Source organism: Electrophorus electricus, chromosome 10 (genome assembly GCF_013358815.1).
Source record: "Electrophorus electricus isolate fEleEle1 chromosome 10, fEleEle1.pri, whole genome shotgun sequence".
NCBI classification, from domain to species: Eukaryota; Metazoa; Chordata; class Actinopteri; order Gymnotiformes; family Gymnotidae; genus Electrophorus; species Electrophorus electricus.
Window position 1 is genome coordinate 9,631,123 of NC_049544.1, and position 18,386 is coordinate 9,649,508.

Here is an 18,386-nt window from a genome sequence, read left to right on the forward strand (position 1 = left end):
TCACCTCCCCCTCATCTGTCTGCACTGCACATTCCCCTGTCCCCCCTTGCTGAGTGTAGAGAGGAGACAGAGATATTACCTACTGACTGCATCGAAGCATGTGTGTAATTCCTGCAGAGTGCAATGTGTCTGCCTTTCACGCTGGCTATTAAAACTTTTGACCGGAAACTTGTTTTAATCCATCTGCAATTTGTTAAGCATGTTTAATTGAACATAAATAAGCCCACCCATGCAGCAAGGGCTACATTAACCTTGACCTGCTTGTCTGGAGCTCTCTAAGTCACCGGCCAGGTCTCCGTGCGCCTCCAGCATCCCAGTGTGCATCTCTGCACCACTGAGTCCTGGAGGAAGTGCTGTTCATCTCACACCTTTGATGTGGTTGGTGTAGCTCCTCTGGAGAGCCACCAGAGTGCTTGGGAGTAATGACCACTCTGTCAGAGACTTGTAGCAGGGAGCACACGAGTGATGTAGCCTCTTCACAGATATTTATCCTGGGCCAATGTAGGCCATGCTTAGGAGCAAACTCCCAGATGGGGCTTTTAATAATTGCTGTGATTGGGTGAAATATTCATGAGTTAATAAAGGGGTGGAGGAGGACTCAGGAAGCATTGGACACACATTGGACACACTCAGTACAGATCAGATCTGAAAGTTGCTCTTTTTCTTCTCTGCTCCTGCCATGTTGGCCATGGACATGCCCATGCCCTGTGTTACAGAGCGAGGGCACACAAGATCAGCAGTCATGACAGGATGACAGCTCAAGAGGCAGAGATAAACAGATAAACAAAAACTGATGATGGAAGTGAATGGGAGCAGATGGAGCTGTCAGAGATAGGTTTGCTAACCAATTGCAAGGCCCGTGGTCCCAGCAGTCACACTGGGTGCAACTCTTTGTATCTCACACAGCATTTGTCTGACACAGCATTAGAGAGTGTTGGCAAATAAAGTGTTTGAAAATCTGTGATTTTCACTATCACAAAAATATTACTTGAATTAGAATATTTTTGTGATATGGAGGCACATGGAGATCTGGAATTTCTTTGGATGTTCAGCAGTAACTAAAAACAAAATCTGTTTTAATTTAAGTCACCTGTAATGGTCATGTCGAGGGAGTGGGATGCTGAGACAAGTCTCCTTAGCTAAACTGATCATTATTAACATGACAGACACAAACCGAAAATAACAACACGATGAACAGAGTAAGATTAAGAAAACTGCAACAATGCAATGACCATCTACATTAAGCGATACTTGTGCTAACTTACGCTATGTGATAAACACATGGTTAAACACCGAAACCAGACAGCAGAACAATAGGGATTTAATTACATGTGTTGACAAGGAACATAACTACAAACAGGTGTGACATGGACAATTAACAAAGCAGGGGCGTGACAATGGACAGACACACACACAAATGGGGAGGAATCTAGGAGATGGGGGCCATGCCATGACATCACCATGGCTTTATAGAAAAGGACATGCCACAATCTGGCATACTTGTCAGGTACACGTATCAGGTATAAACAAAAGCAAAGCATTTCAGCAGGATGACATGAGATGCTATTGAATCTCTTGGTTCTAGGCTTTTGTGGAGGGACGAAATATATCAGCGATATTCTTCTGTGTTGGGTGACCTTCATAGTTATCTAGTCTTGAACTACCCCAGAAGCCAAGCTCACACTCTGATGCTGGAAAGATGCCTCTTGTGAAATGAAATGCTCCATGATGTAAAATAAGCAAGTGTGACTGCATGTTTTAGGGCAGTCCAGCTATCTCCAGTTGTCCTGCTGATAACAAGGCTCCTTGCTGGATGAATCTGAAAGGTTTATGAAGCCCCCCTGGGCTGAATTATGCCGGTCTTCACACTGCAGTTGGGAATGACACTTGATTGATAGGAAGGGTGCAGTGTATGTGCAGGCCAGAAGCTCTAAGCTCTACTTTACCAGAGTAAGGCAGCATTGAGTACAGGAGTGCAAAAGGGGAGGAGCAGACAGTGACAGAGAGAGATAGAGAGAGTCAGAGAGAGAGATAGCGCATGAGAAAAATAGGGAGAGAGAGGGAAAGGGACAGTGAAAGTGAAAGACAGAGGGAGGGAAGAAAACAGTGTGACATGTTCAGAGAGCTAGATTTCATTAAAATTAGACTGATATTAGACATCTATTCATGGGGCTTCCTTATCTTCTCCTAATTAAAACCAAGGGAATCAAATGAGCGCACGGTATAACTTTACTTATCCTGGATACATACTTGTAGTGTGTGCAGTGAAATGGGATTTGCACTGCAGCTGAGTCAAAATTATGTTTTGTATTTCCAGAGAATTGTGCCTATTTTGTTGTGTTTTTTGTTTTTTTTTAAAGTTTTATTTCTCTCTCTCAGACCTTGTGTTTTTGTGTTTGTAAAATGTACTAATGATTTGCTCTCTTTTTGTCTCACATTCTTTCAGGTCTGATTCGGTTACAGGAGCTCATTAAGGCACCCTCTCGTTACAACATCCGGTTAAAAATCCGTCAGCTGCCAGCAGAAACGAAGGACGCTAAACCACTCCTTAAGGAGATGAAGCGAGGAAAAGAATTCCATGTGATTTTTGACTGTGGCCATGAGATGGCTGCTGGCATTCTTAAACAGGTGAGACTCCAGGTTACAAACATGGAAAATGTTTTTTTTCAAGAGACTTAATGCAATGATTTGTATATGTGATGACATGCAATAACATTTTCTGAAGTTTCATCATGCACGTTTTAATAGTTCAAAGTCTCCAAATGAAACTATGATGATTCTCTGGCTTACAGCATTATCAAATATTAAAGAGAGCATGACTCACCCTGCCTCAAAAACTTCTAATCATTTTCAGAAGATTGGTAATGAAGGTGAAGTGTTCTCATCATTAGTGCTCTGTGATGTGTTTCTCTAATGGTAAATAATGAGATAGCAGTCTGGCTTCATCTAAAAACTCCAATTTAATTATGTATGTTTTTGGCTTTCTTTCCTAATTACTGGTCCCTATTGTACATCCTTCCCTTTTTATATGACCTCATGATCAGTGTGAGATTGGGTGTAGCCCAAGACTTTCCTCCTGTGAGGCACATAGCACAGCTGGCCATACAGCATGAACGCAGGACAGTGCAGTGGGCATTCACTGAATTGACTAGGAAAGCACCATAGTAGTAGGAGGAGAAGTAGGAGTGTACCATCCGGCTGTTTAACTGAGAACGTGGCCAGTTGTGTTATCTGAGATCCTAGCTCCAGATGGCACATGCTACAGTCAAGAGTATGCACAGCTAAGCAGTGTTTTTACAAAGTTAGCCAATTCAGGGCTATTCTGCATTTATTTATTTATTTTTAATTTATGCGACTATCAAATATTCTTAGACTGCCCAACCACTGTCCCATAGCCATATGGTACAGGAGAGGCAAGAGAAAGGATGCTTGTAGTTATATCAGTTTGATTCGAGTACTAAATGATCAAAGTCCATAATGTAATTAATGTATTATTAAATTATTTAAGGTCATTTGAGCAAGTTAAGTAACTAGCTTTATAATCTTGGTTGTAAACACATACATGATTAAAATGATTTTTATTCCTTTTCCAAACTGCGCTATTTTGAGGACAGTTTTGTTATTGCTGTAAGCTCCTGATGCTCTCGAAATATAATATAAAATTTAATTTTCTAAAAGATACAAGACTGTGGAAAAGTTCTTTAATCACCATGTTGTGTAGTGTGAGAGGTTTTGTGAGTGTGGCAGTGCATTAGCTGTGTGATGTGTAATGTGCTGAACACCAGGTTTGAATGAATATTGAGATTCATTGGCTGACTAAGAGCATAGTAACGTCCACATATGCAGTATGGTACCAGTGTTCACCTCTCCATCAGTGCGAGTGCTGCTTCTTTATTGGTCCGAGAACATTTACTTTACTAAGATGCAGATTGTTCATGGAGGCCTTCCAGTCCACCTGGATGCTTAGTCTGCTTACACACAGCTGTAATTACTGCCCTGACACCCAGCCATAGGGATTGCCCTCTCCACTTCCCTGCTACAATAATAATCTGTGATTCATAATCTGTTCAGTGCTCAGCAAGTCCCTGCCTTCTGCGCCACTCACCTGCTTGCTGCATGGCATGGGGCCAGACCAGTGGATGGCCGTCCTCTCTATCGCATGCCAGAATTGCACTGATCGTAGTGGCAGGCTCTGTCCATGTGAGAATGGGCACAGGAGCACAGTGTTAGCCAGCTGGTGCACTGTTCCAAGGGTGCACTAGCCCACAAGCACCCTATCCCACTGGCACACGATCTTACTCATGCACTAGACTACTTGCACACTATTCCAACTGCACACCAGTCCGCTTGTGCACTAGCCCACTGGCACACTAGCCCACTGGCAGATGAGCTGCTCTGGCCAGCTGCTTGTTGTGAGTGGAGCCTCCTGAATGTTTCATGCAGCCACTGACATGCAGGAGTGAGTGCATGAATTAGATCAACACTCAAGCTTGACAATGGTCGCTGTACTGTTCCACCACAAAACAGCTTGGCCCCCAAACTAATTAGTGTTATGGATTGACTCATCTTTCAGTCTTTGAGGGATGCTAGCAGTATGCAAGTTTGGGTTAGAGAGTCAACCTGAGAGCTCGTTATCATTATGGAGACATATGGAAGAAGAGCCAAATCAAATCCCATCTGCTGTATTGCTAGATTACTCAGTCCCCACTACCCTCTGGCAGAGAATAGGAAATCAACACTCATACCTTACGTACTACATCACCACCATTTGGAAGTGTACTGGAATACTGTTTGGTCTTGCTAACTCTTGCCATTGCGAGGGGCTTGGGTGGACTGGGAGGAATCTGCACTCAGACTGGGGGCTATGGCACAGTGCCGTATCAAACTCCACTGTGGTCTGAGGCCACACTGTCGGAAGAACTGCACATTATCCCCATCTTCCTCTCAGTGTGTTGATGTTAAGTGAAACATCTGTTTCAAATTCTGTTATATAAATGCATGTGTTTTTGTCTGTTATATTTATATAACCTATCTGTCTTTCTCCCAATGTCTCACTGTCTGCCTTTCTCTCTCTCAGGCTCTTGCCATGGGAATGATGACAGAGTACTACCACTATATTTTTACCACACTGGTAAGATTTCCTCATTACAACATTATTTAGAAATAAGAAATAATAATAATAACAAAAACAATTATTTATATATATATATATATATATATATATATATATATATATATATATATATATATATATATATATAGTGAGAGAGAGAGAGAGAGAGAAAGAGAGAGGATACCCAGAGTTAAAGGGTCTGCACAATATTTTTCCTCCTTACTCAAAATGTTATATTAACAGGAATGTGATATGTGTGTGATTATCATATTTCTGTTTCAGTTTTATTTGGGCAACACTGGTCACTGCATTGGGCACTACAGTACAACATTTGAACAACATTTGGGCAACCTTGGGCAGTGCAGAGTGCATAAAGTAACCTCTAAATTTTGAGGCTGATACTGAGGCTGTCAATCAATTTATTCGGGTCTATGCCCATACAACAGAATTGTAAAAGGTTATGGAAAAAAAAATAAAAATTCAAAACACTCCTTTTAATGTTGTTTTACCGGGAAAATGGAAGGTGATTAGAATATAAAAAATATTAAAAAGAATATAAAAACATTTCTTTGTAGAAATATTTATTTTTCATAAATTTTAAAAAACAACTGTGCTTTAAATATAAAAAAAATGAAATGTCAAAATCTAAGTTAAATTAAAAATGATTGAAACAGCAATGAAAATAAAAGAATATGACTGAAATTACAGGAAACTAGCAATTTTAGCCTAAAAAAACAGGTTCAGACATTTTCTTGTTTCATAGTGTTTTAAGTATTTTGAGAATGCCTGTTTGGATCTGTACTTATATTTATCACTATTCATAAACCCTAAAACAAAGCCTTAGAAAAAAGTGCAATGCGCTAATGTTATGCTGTATAACCTTTGATTTGAAAATGACTGACAGTGCTGATTTGAAGAGAGGAGAATATGGCGCTATTAATTTCTCTCCAAAGAGGGAGAGAGAGAGCTGTGCTCACACTGTCCTTGTGTAAATGCCATGGCCCTTGGCCTAGTTCAGAGGCTTCTTCTCTTGCTGAGATTTTGACAAGTGCTCTCTTGCTCCTCTTCTTCAATCGGTATTATCCCTTCCTCTTCTCTCTCTCCATCTGTCTCCCTCTCTCTCCATCCTGGCCCATTTTTAGGACTTAGACATTATTAAAATTACATTTTTACTAAGCTCATATCTCACATGCATCTGTGAGTAGTATGTGCTCCTCCTTTCTCTCTGCTGCCCATTTTCTAACAAATTAAAAACCTCAGAGTCCCCAGTTTTGCTCTTGATTTTGCACTGATTAAGAAAAAAATATACTTAGTAAAAGGTACCTGCTGTGAAACAACATATTTTATTTCTTATTCAGTGTAAGCAAGCAAACCCAAAGAAATTACTTAGATGCATACGGAGAGGCACATTTAAGAGAGAGAAAGAAGAGAGGAACTGAAGATGTCTGAAGTTTCAGTAATTAGTTTTGCCAATAAAGTGCATGGCAGCTAGAAAACTCAGAGCTGTGAGCTTAATTCACCCAACAGAGTGAACAACCATGCCATGGAGAGGGTACATATAGTGTCCATTTTCTGCCAGATTTCCTTTTGTTAACTGCAGTCAGGCCCCTATGTCTGTCTGCGTGTGTGTGTGTGTGTGTGTGTGTGTGTGTGTGTGTGTGTGTGTGTGCAAGAGAGAGAGAGAGGGAGAGAGAGAAAGAGAGAGAGAGAGAGAGAGAGAGAGAGAATGAGCAAACGAGTGAGTGAGAGGCTTAAAGAGAATGACATATATAAATGCAAGTTCACATAGCAACACAATCTGTTATTTATTAACTGCATTCTCACATTTGTGTTTTATCCAGCCCAGCATAGTGTGTTCTGTATCTTCTTCCTTTTAGGACCTATTTGCTTTGGATGTGGAGCCGTACCGCTACAGTGGCGTCAACATGTCAGGGTTCCGCATTTTAAACACGGAGAATAGTCAGGTGGCCTCCATCATTGAAAAATGGTCCATGGAGCGTCTCCAAGCTCCTCCCAAACCTGACTCTGGCCTATTAGATGGCTTTATGACGGTGAGATTTCTTCTCTGTGGTGCTGATATTGGTTTTTGGATTTTTTTTTTCCTCAGTACAAATGTCACTCATTAAGGAAAATCAATTGAGTAAATAGTAGTAGTCTTTATTGGATAATAGATGTGACACAGCCTTCCTCAGTTGACCTGAACTGCCCACCTCCAGGGTTATGCTGAGTTCTGAACCTGCTGGCAGTAATGGCTTCTCCACAGCTTTCTCTCAACACTACCTCTCTGATCTGGGAATGGTGCCAAACAGTGAACTCGCCAGAGACAAAGAGATAAAGGGTAAACAGAGGAAGAAATTGGATATAGAGTCCACTAGTGTTAGGAATTCTGCCAACACAATTGTTGTAAGTTAGAAAGCAACATGTCTTTGGACTGTACTTGTGACCTCTCAGTTTGGAGTGGTTGGTGAAATGTCCCTGACCTCCATGGAGGAAGTCTGTATGAAGAGGGAAAATATGTTTGATTCAGAGCTTTTGTTATGATGTATAAAACAACAAATTCCTTACAGAGACACAAATAGACACACCAAAATCACATGTTGCAGAGGAGATTTCTGCAAGTCAATTTCATGGCACTGTCTATGGATTAACTGACTCAGCCTTTTGTTGACACATGTACGCACAAACACCCATATGTGCGCACACACAGACACACACACAATATATATCACTATTTAGATGTCTGTTAAAAAGAAGGCAATTCCACTTAAAACTCTTTCTCTTTCTGTCTGTGTTGACATTGTCATCATGGTTATTCTGTTAGAATCAAAACAGCAGTAGATTTACATCATCAGGGGTTTCAATGTGACAGCTCATCAGGAAATAATGGCATGTGCATTTGAAGGTGGAGACTGATTAATTAGACAAATGGCAATCAGTCAGTGGCTAATGCATATTGACATGGTGAAAGGTTCAGTAAACGTTTGATTAACAGCTTCATTTGTTCACTGTATTTATGGCCTTGTGTGCCTAAGTACAGGCCTGCCACAGTGTAATTTATGGACCACAGATCATGAGAAATCACCACTAGACGAAAACAAGGAGTCAGGGATTTTGAAATGGAATTTTTTTGCACACAATTAATTACAAAAAAAGTGAAGCACCGCTTGTGGTGGCCACAGGAAAGGAGCCCTGGTGCCCCACGAGTCTGGAGCTCCGAGGTGACACTGTGAAATGGGTGCTTCCCTGCTGTGAAGCATTTTAAGCAGACTTTGATGAGATGATCTGCCCATTTGGTGTGGCACATTTCTCATTTATTTGGGTTTATTCCTCTCTGCACGCCTGGATTATCTCACATTCTGCAGGCTGTTCATTTGTGCCTTTAAGACTGAGGGACTTTACCATTTAATCTTGTGATTTTTTTCCTGATAAGGCTGTTACTAACAGTTGTTTGTGTACACTGGCTTATGAAATCTAATTCTGCACCTTTTCTCACTGTACAATAATTAATCTTCCTTTGGAGAAACCCTGCCCCAAGTCGAGTCTTAACATGTATAATGAAAATGACCTAACAAGCTCTGCAGGCTCATTAGCATAATTTCTCTCCTTACTAACTGCTTTAGCTTCTGTCTGATTTACTTTAAGAGAGCCAATCTTGAGGAGATTTAGAAAACACTCAGTCAGGGCTGGAGTCTCCTGTCTCCTTGTGGAGGATCTTTGTTAGAAGAGGTAAGAAAATGAGAGAGATTTTTGTTTCTTTTTTTTTTTAGTTGTCAGGGTCAAAGCAATATTGACCATTGTTAATACTGACAATTGTTAATCTCACATTAATGAAAGGCATTGCAAAGCTTCTCATCTTTTCAGTATGTGATTTCATTTTCTCACCACTTAATTATTAGACTTCTGCTTTTATCTTTGAAGTGAATGTGGTGAGAATGTGGTCAAAAAATAGGTTTTTCACTTTTGCATTTTGCGCAGTGGGTGGCTGTGTATGCAGAGAGTGAGACAAAGATGGAAAGAGAAGGAAAGAAATAGTGTGTGTGTGTGCATGTGTGTGTGTGTATGAGAGAGAGAGAGAGCGAGAGAGAGAGAGAGAGAGAAGGAGAAAGAGTAAAAAGTACTGTGAGATTAAGCAGCAGATATAGACCTGCCTTCCAGGCTCTATAGCCCTTGGCTCAGTGCCTTGTGTTGATGGACCTGTCTGTCACGGTGTCTCACAGGAGCTTTGCCTGAATGGCAGTGCTGGGTGGGAAGCAGGCAGGGTACTGCAGGCCAAGCAGTGACCCTCAGCACAATTGGGGCAAGTTGCCCTGAAAGCTCACCCTGCCACAAGTCCCCAGGATCTGAACCCCAGCTTTCCATCTCCCTTAGCTTTAGCTAAACTGGCTATATGAAAACAGATGGCAGCTTTAACTGCTTCTACCATCCCCTGATCTTATTATCTTCCTTTATCCCGACGCCTCCACAGTGCTATTGGACACAGTCTCTGTTTAATCACAGTCTCTAGAGGGCTTGAGCATGTTTTCAACAGCAACTTCGCAAGCAAGTTTTCAGGAAAAATCCTGCAGACCTCAGAGTGAGAGCCTGTGGCATCTGCACCATCTGTGCTGTGCTCACTCTGAATTGAAGGGAAGACGTACCTGAACCAATCCACCCCCCACCCCCATTGTGTGGGTGAGCACAGCATGCAGTGGTGTGCTTGGCCTGGGGCTCTCCACTGCACCATGGCTCCCTCTGCTTCCAGATCTGGGGCATCTAATGGAATCTCCACCCTGACTATTGCCCTGTGCTCAAAGCCCCTTTAAGCTGTGTGCATTTGCCTGCTGCACTGTGCCTGCTTGAAGGGGCTCTGGCTTGTCAGAGGGACTGGGATTTGGCGGTAGCCCTGCCCACATGCTGTGGGAGGTATTTGGCTGCAACTGTTAACGGAGCATTACGGCAACAGCTGGGCTGGCAGGAACGCGGCCTGGCATGGGTGGCACGACTGACCCATGGCATGGGCTGAGGAGTTTTGCTGTGGGGCTGACCCACAGCTAGAGCACACCCACCCTACAACTGCTGTAGAAAAAAAAAACAAAAAACGATCACCCTGTGTTTAATGGCTGACTTTGACTCAATTGCTTTTTTGGTCAGAGTGCTTTTTTGACACCCTGAGCTTGTTGTGAAGCCCAACTAAAACAGCTCTGTTTCTTTGAGGTGAGAATATGGCATGAACAGAAGAGAGAGATTACAGGGTGTCAGCATGGCTGGGCCAGGTCATTATTGCATTTTCTTCTGATTGGAGCATCACACAACACACAAACAGATGCGCAAGCTGCGATTAATGATTCTGCCCCACAGTCTTGCCCACAGGTAGCTGGAAAGGCAGGTATCCCAGGAGACGAGTTACCCCACAGACAGCAGCTATCCTGTTGACTTTTGGGAGCAGAGCACAGCTCGTGTGACGCTACCCCCTTCTCATGCTCTGTTATTCCTCCCTTCCTTTCTTTCCTGCCTCTCAAGGGAGCAGACTTTCGCATGCATGCTCTCCTGGGACCCGCTGTGTTTTGCTGTGCTACAATCACATCTGTTCTGGGTGTGTGTGTGTGTGTGTGTGTGTGTGTGTGTGTCTACCACCCTCTCTCTGCCACCAAACCAAGCAGCTCTTTGTCCTGCCTCCATTTTCTGCCTCTGAAACCGACTTGAAAAGATCCTGTCTCACAGCCAGAGTCTGTCTCAGTGCCAAATGATGTTTTCATTCCTGTCCTCTTTCTAAGAAACAGTTGCTTAGTAGCGAGAAGGCCTATTTTAGACACTTAATTGTCAGAATGGTGGAGTGAAGGAGCCGGCTGCTGAGAGAGAACAGGACGTGGTGTCGATAATGAGCGTGCCTGAGCTCCCTTCACTCTCTGCCGTCAGATATCATTAGATCGGCTTCTGACTGGCCCGGGAGGTCCACCTTCCTCTCCGTCTGCACGCAGACAGCCGTCCCTGTCCTGACTGACTACAACTCAGTGAGTGCTGTTCCTTAGTGATCTTGGCAGCTGACACACAGGGCAGGAGAGGGCATGACACATTGGCAGACAGAGCCTGCGTCCTCATGAGGATCGCCGATCTGTATGGCCGGACTGCTGGTCTACATTACTGCCACACTTTTGCATGACCAGTGTGACATTTGAAACTGAAACAGACAGCAAAGAAACAGAGATAAATCAATTTCAGATTATATTGGCTGAAATGTAGGCTAAGAAATATCCTTGTTCATAGAGATATAGAGCAGATTGGGGAAAAAAACACAAATTACTGAGCAGCTGAAGCTAAAATGATCTTCATTTCATTAACATGCACTTTGAAATGTGGTTCATATTTCCCAGAGTGCAGATTCCTCTTTTTCCTTCATTATGTGGGTTGGAGGGAGAGCATCAGATGCAGCAGAGTGTTTAAGGCTATTAGTCCTCCTGACACCGCGTCTTAGTCACACCGCTGTGGGTTCTGCTAGTTAAGCACTCTGGTAAAGGCTCCATTCAAATCCCAGCTGCCTATGCAAGCAAGCAGACAATTTAAAAGAATGTCCATTTATATGCCTGACAGAGTAGGGCTCTTTTTAATTGGAAAAGCTAGTCTTAAAGACTTAAAAACTCATTTATGTCTCCCAGAGAGAGATCAAATGGAAAGCTGGAAGGGGACAGTTCCTGTATTGGTGGGAAGTTGGGGGGCCTCATAGGCCTGTCATAGGCATGCCTCACTGGCCTGTCATAACTGCTCAGAGATGAGGAACAGTGCCTAAGTACCCAGGTTTATAAAGTAAAATTGAGTTCCCATTGTAAATGGGTTCTGTAGATGTCTGTGGCACTGCTATGACACTGTTAGTCTCCCCTTCTCTGCTTTCATAGATGGTACATGCCACTTTTATGTCTGCTGCATAGGAATGAATGACCTTTCCATGACCTTTACTCATCTACTGGTGGTTTTGAATGGAGAATGCCATGTAATTACCCTTACTTTGACCCCACTATATAGCACAAAGCAAAGTGGGTTTGATTTAGCACAAGGCTCAAAGGTGAAAATGCATACAGAGCAGAGTCAGTGTGAAGTCATTGCTGTCCTGGGGATTTGACATTTCTCCCAATCAGAATCTCTCTGGTTTCACCTGAACCTAAAAGGCTTAAACACCTGATGCATATGATAAGTGGTGAAACTGAAACTCAGTGTTTGTTACACATCTTTGTAACATGCATAGGGACTGTTTCAGTAATAAGAAAACAAGAGGCTGCACATAATGCCAGAACCAGGTGGGAGAGGGGAACCTTGAGCAAGCACCTGCGGGTGGCACGTTTCACTGCTCTTATGCAAGGCCTTTATTTGTAGATAGCTTAGAGCACCTCTGTGAATGCTGTCGCACTTGCTCCTCTCGTCAGCGCCATCTCTGCTAATCTCTCCAGTACTCAGTGATGAAATGATTTGAAAAAAATCACAGTGGCACACAGTTCTATTACTCTAAAATGAAATCATTTCCCTGTAATGACAGGGGTGTGTGAGCATGTTTCCCCCCTGCTTTTGGGGTATGAAAAAGCTTTTAATCTCAAACCCCTGCCACCCTCCAACACCTCCTGCTCTCCATCTACCCCCCCCCCCCCCCCGCCACTATTTTCATCGTGAATGCCACATTATGTGAGAGAAATGGCTCAAAACATTTACCAGCAGTGATAAATGTCAGGTTCAGGGAGAAAAGGACTTGGCTTTTTCATACCCCTTCCCTAAGTGAGTGGTGTGGCTAGCTGTGTGAGAGATTCGAATTGCTTTCTGCTTCCTGTGTTAGGTTTAGTACATGGAGCTAAAGGTTAAAATCTGGGTTACAATGATTCTGGTTTGGTTTGGATGGTGTACAACACAGTACATGTTTAAATACAGCGATTATTGTACCATGTAATAAAACTTACAAAGATAAAATGACTGATTTACCTAAAAGAAATCACATCTAAAGAGGAGTACAGTTGTGCTTCTGTGAAGCATAAAAGTAAATGGAAGTAAATTGAATCAGCATCATGTAGTCAGAATCATCAAAGATACCTCTTTTAAAGATGCCATTTTCTTCTGTTTCAAACACGACTTTTTGTTCATTGCACAGACCCTCATAATGAGAGGAATTAATTTAAGCAAATTAACCATTTACTGACACTTACAGGAATAATAATACTCAGTGGGAACCACTTATATAAGTGTTTTGCAGATAATCTGTGCGTGTGTGTGTGTGTGTGTGTGTGTGTGTGTGTAGATGTGTTCTTGAATGTGTGCATGAGCAATATATATATATATATATATATAGAGAGAGAGAGAGAGAGAGAGAGAGAGAAAGAGACAGAGAAAATTATGCAAACATATTCACCCAAGGACATAGCACAATGTCTATGCGTGGAATGACACAACCTAAAGATACCAAGAGACTTTCCACGTAGTGGGTTTTATCAGAACATCTCTCACAAAAACTATTTTTAATTCCCTGTACTATTTGAGCTAACAGCAAGCTAAATCTCTTGCTCCCTGCTCTGTCTTTAGATGATACAAGAGCAGAGGCAGTCTGACGATACAGTGATGGAAAAGGTTTTGGCAAGCCGGAGGCTATCTCTCATGCTAACAGCCTGACCGTAGTTGGTGGAGATCTAGAGGACTATTTATTTATTTATTTTTGTCTTTGTGGCTTTTTTCTTTGGCGGTAGGGATTTGTTTAGAATACATTTTTTCCCTTTTCTTGTACACTAATGGGCAATTTACTTTTTTGAAATATGTCAAAATTTTGGAGAAAAACCTCCATACTACTTCAATTAAATATCTACTGTATCAAATGAAAACTTTAACCATGACACAAGACTGAGTTGTTAAATGGTGTCAACAGAAGAGGGAAATGAGAATTTGCAAGTTATCTGCATTTATGAGAGTACTTGTGTGGATGTGTGATCATCTATTTGTGTGTGTTTGTGTTTGTGTGTGTGTGTGTGTGTGTGTGTGTGTGTGTGTGTGTGTGTGTGTGTGTGTGGGTGGGTGGGTTGGGAAAAGAGGGTGGGTGAATCTGTATGTCTAATGGAGTTCCCCCTGCTGGGGGAAGGTATTTGTCTCTGGTACTGAGGTAGAGTGGAGCCACATTCCAAATGCAATGGCCTTTTGTAAACACACAGCGGTGAAATGCTCATGGTAGATTAGATAACCCAGGGCCCTTGGAACAACATTGGGCCCATTGTGTGTATGTGGGTGCATATGGAGGGCGCAATGACATTAAAGTAGTGGCAGAAAACTGACGATTTCCCATTTAACACTCCATTGAATTCTGGGTTATTCCAAGTCCTGGCTGGAACAGAGACGGTGGCAGTAGCTCACCCGTTTCACAATAACGCTCCCTCCTCCCTTTCTCTGCATAGACCATAGACTCCATTTGCCCACAATGGAGTCAGAGAGAAACGACATGCTGCTTTGTAATGGGAAAGGACATAGAGTCTGAGAAGAAACAGTGATCCACTTCTAAACCTACTGGCATTATGTAATAAAGGGAGAGACATCTATAGAGCCAACGGGGCTAACCTTGTACAAACAGATGTTTTATGCAAATGAATAAATGATCTGCTGTATGGGAAAGAGAAGAAGAGATGTTAAAAATTAGGGTAGTTAATATAAATAGAAATAGTGCCAGTCTTAGCCTGGCCTAGACCTGTTTGCCAAACAAAGAACTGGCAAACTCAATTAAATGGCCGATTTCCCTCAGGAAGCAGGGCAATGCGAAATTATCCCTGCCTGTTAAACCTGTCACTCCATTTCACTCTCATTATTCCTTCTGATCCCAGGGACCTTTTAGCTAATTGTTTTTCCTCCTTCCACTTCATCATGTTTGATGTGACTCAAAGAGGCTGCTATATTGCTTTAGGCCTCTGGAGTTTACCATCCCATAATACTAAGGTCAGAGGCTTTTCTAAATGTTGATGTACTGGATATATATTTCATATTTTAGACTTTGCAATTAGACCTATCTGCTTTACATGCTTGTATTGTGAGGCTCTTGAGATAGACATGACATGTATTGAAAGTGTTTATTAAAAGCTTCAGAATTTTTTTATAACACTGGGTTAAAAGGAAATGGTGTTAAAAGTACATTAGTTTTGCCTTTTGTTTGTATCATGTCTTTAAATATAGTAAACAGGAAGTAAGTTCCACAGTTACCAGAGTAAAACAGCCTTTTCTCAGCTGTTCTGTTCCTCATGTAACAGTGTCCACTGCTACTTCATCTCCACCTTGATCATGTGTGAGGGAAGAAGCCTGCTGTTGAGCGTGCATTCAACAGTATTTTCCGATGGGGCTCAGCTCCATCACCCCACACACCCTGAGGAAATGTGGGCCTTCACCTGAGCCCTTTTTCATTCTTCAACTGAACCTTGCATCATTGTTTTCAATTAGTCTGCCCTTGTTCTTACATTGCTTTGCAAAATGCCTTAGGATGAAAGTGAGTAAATATATACTGGAAAATAGATTTAAAAAATCTTGCATCTCATCCTGTTAAAAGACCCCTCCTCCTGCAACTGATCTCTCAGGTGTGCAATACAGCAGAGATGCTTCACTCTAGGCTAGTGGGAAGTTCCAGACTGCCATATTGTTTCACTTGACATGGTTTTATTGTTTTGGCAAGACTTTGTTTCAGTGCAGCATGGACTATCTAGCATCATAGGACCAAGGGCTTTATCAGACCTGTGCAAGTGCCTGGAACGGATTAGTCTGGGTTCTGATCACTTTGTTGAGTTGTGCCATTACCATGCTGGGAGAGATCCAGGGAGGGAGGGAGTTTGACCTTGAGCTGCTCTTCAGCAGGAGGTGAAGAACATGCCTGTATGCCGCACAGTTAGTGCATGTATGTAAGAAAATAATCACAGGGATCACACTATAGTATAACAGTATACTTGAGAAAAACTGATGTGTGTGTGCATCTGTGTGTGTGCATCTGTGTGTGTGCATCTGTGTGTGTGTGTGCGTCTGTGTGTGTGTGTGTGTGTGTGTGTGTGTGTGTGTGTGTGAGTTTGCGAGAAAGAAAAGTATGCATAGGTAAGTAAATGTTGAGAATCTATTTCTCAATGCTAAGGATATATTTAATGGTCTTTAGGTGTTAAGGTTTATTCGTTTTCACGTTTCCCAATTTTCCACCCACACATTGTCAAAAAGACTGTGCTGAACAGCTGATTGATTGTCAGCCCTTTGTGTTGTTTAGTCGCATGCACCTGTTCAGCACTACCTCACCTCTCCCATCCTGCAGCCATCCACACTTATTCCCTCCACTCCATCTCCCTCCATCACTGTAGTTCTTCAGGGATCATTTCCCTCTACCATCTCCCAGACAAGCGTGGTGATGAGGTGCACCGAAAGCATATTGTCATTACAAAGGAAAGCCACCCATAATAATACATTTTACACAGTCAATTTCCTTCCCATTTGAGTGCTGTTCTTGTGACAACATTTTAGAACCCTGATAGCGAGGTGTGCCCATCTTCTCCATTTTCCTCTACTTCTTAACGACGTCAGGTGGCATGCTCCTTCGTGAAAAACTGAGCGGCTTCGGGTTTAAGGCAGCCGTTTGTGTGTTAAGAGGCGCAAGGGATGTAGTAGGTGGCAGAGACAGTGGGACCATGGGAGAGATTGCAGCAAATGTGTTCGTTAACACAAAAGACACGAGCGTAAAGCTCCATCTGGAAGATTGCCTCAGGCAGAATCAGACAAACAAACAGCAGCCTGGGGTAGAAGACTTTGGCTCGACGTATATAGGCAACTTGTCTGTCCTTGCCTATTTACATGTTCCTTCATGTTAAGACTGGTGTTTTCAGGTACTCAAGCTCATTATGTGGGAACAACCCCCCTCCCTAAAAAACACAACAAAATAAAAGCCTTATTTATAATAAACACCTTTGATATGTTAAGGTAGACTTACTCTAAATCATTTCTGAAAAATAAAGTATTTTGAGGCTCCCCTGGCATCTTCTCTAAATCCCAGCATGCACGACAACTCCCTATACACAGGTGGATGATTGACAGGTGAGTGAGAATTATTTTGTAAGTGCAGCATTCTGGCTGTCACCTTCACTCCTGCTAGGCAGCCAGGGCCCCATAACGAACTCGTTACCCGTGGAGAAGCTCGCTGTAACACCCACAGCCTAAGCAATTTTATGATTCATTTAGTCCAATAAAGGCCGTTGATTAAAGTTTACTTACTTATCAATAATGGCCTCTCTATTATTGGGCTTTGAGCTGAGGATTGAAGGGGATTGGAGCTGATTGGTAAAGATGGAAATGTAAATGGGAGGGAATGAAAGGGGTATTGGGATGTATGCTGCTGGTCTGGGAGGCAGTCACACAGCTTTGATGATGTGTAGGAAAGGGCTTCATAGCTCTGTCATCTTGTACGATATCTTATTTCGCCATTTAACAAGACTGTAGAGCCATTCTTGTCTGTATATCAGAACCATAAGAATGTATTTGTGTATGTGTGTGTTTATGTACATCTCTGTGTGTGTAAGAGTTGAGATTACAGAATACAGAATGAAGAGACACAGACTCTACACTCTCTGGTCCTAAGAACTGTGTGCACTTTCTAATCAGCCAACCAGGAGAACCAGTGGCCCTAAGGCGCAGACATCACACCTCATTAAACACACACACACACACACACACACACACACACACACACACACACACACACACACACAAATACAGCTTGAAATAACAGATAACCCTGTCAAGATGTATCATCATCCACTCCACTGCTGTCTTAATCTGCTTCTACCCAGCTCAGTAATGAACTTAATTGATGGGATAAATGACAAATTTCTCTTCTCTTCTCTTCTCTTCTCTTCTCTTCTCTTCTCTTCTCTTCTCTTCTCTTCTCTTCTCTTCTCTTCTCTTCTCTTCCTCTCATTCTGTGGGTCATTCTCTTCTCTCACCCTTCTTTTTTCACTATCTGTTGTCTTTCAACTATTTTGTCTTTACAAACAGTTTTGAGAGCCTAGAATGTATTCCCTAAAGCTAACATTAGGGGAAAAATGCATTGGAATCACCTAAGCAGTAGAGCAGTTGAGCTGTAGAGATTCTGGTTTACAACATGTGCTTTCTTTAGCAGTACAATAAACATGCAGAAATGTTAAGAGCGAATCTTTCTTTACTAATTAATTGCAGTCCACATCTTGCAGGAAACAAGCTAGAACACCAGAGGCTAGAACACTGTTTTATTGTACTAAATTATCCTCTGTGACCACTGAGTGTATAAACAAATGAA

The 18,386-nt window shown here is 42.3% G+C and overlaps 1 protein-coding gene across 3 annotated transcripts in view; it reads left to right on the forward strand.

The window, feature by feature from the left end:
• grik2 (glutamate receptor, ionotropic, kainate 2) overlaps positions 1-18,386 on the forward strand; it is a 120,561-nt gene that overhangs the window by 42,101 nt on the left and 60,074 nt on the right. For all 3 annotated transcript variants that reach the window (XM_027015447.2, XM_027015464.2, XM_027015456.2), the window contains 3 exons: positions 2,447-2,628; positions 5,078-5,131; positions 6,991-7,164. In XM_027015447.2, coding sequence (XP_026871248.1) covers positions 2,447-2,628; positions 5,078-5,131; positions 6,991-7,164 — 410 coding nt within the window. The remainder of the gene's footprint in view (positions 1-2,446; positions 2,629-5,077; positions 5,132-6,990; positions 7,165-18,386) is intronic.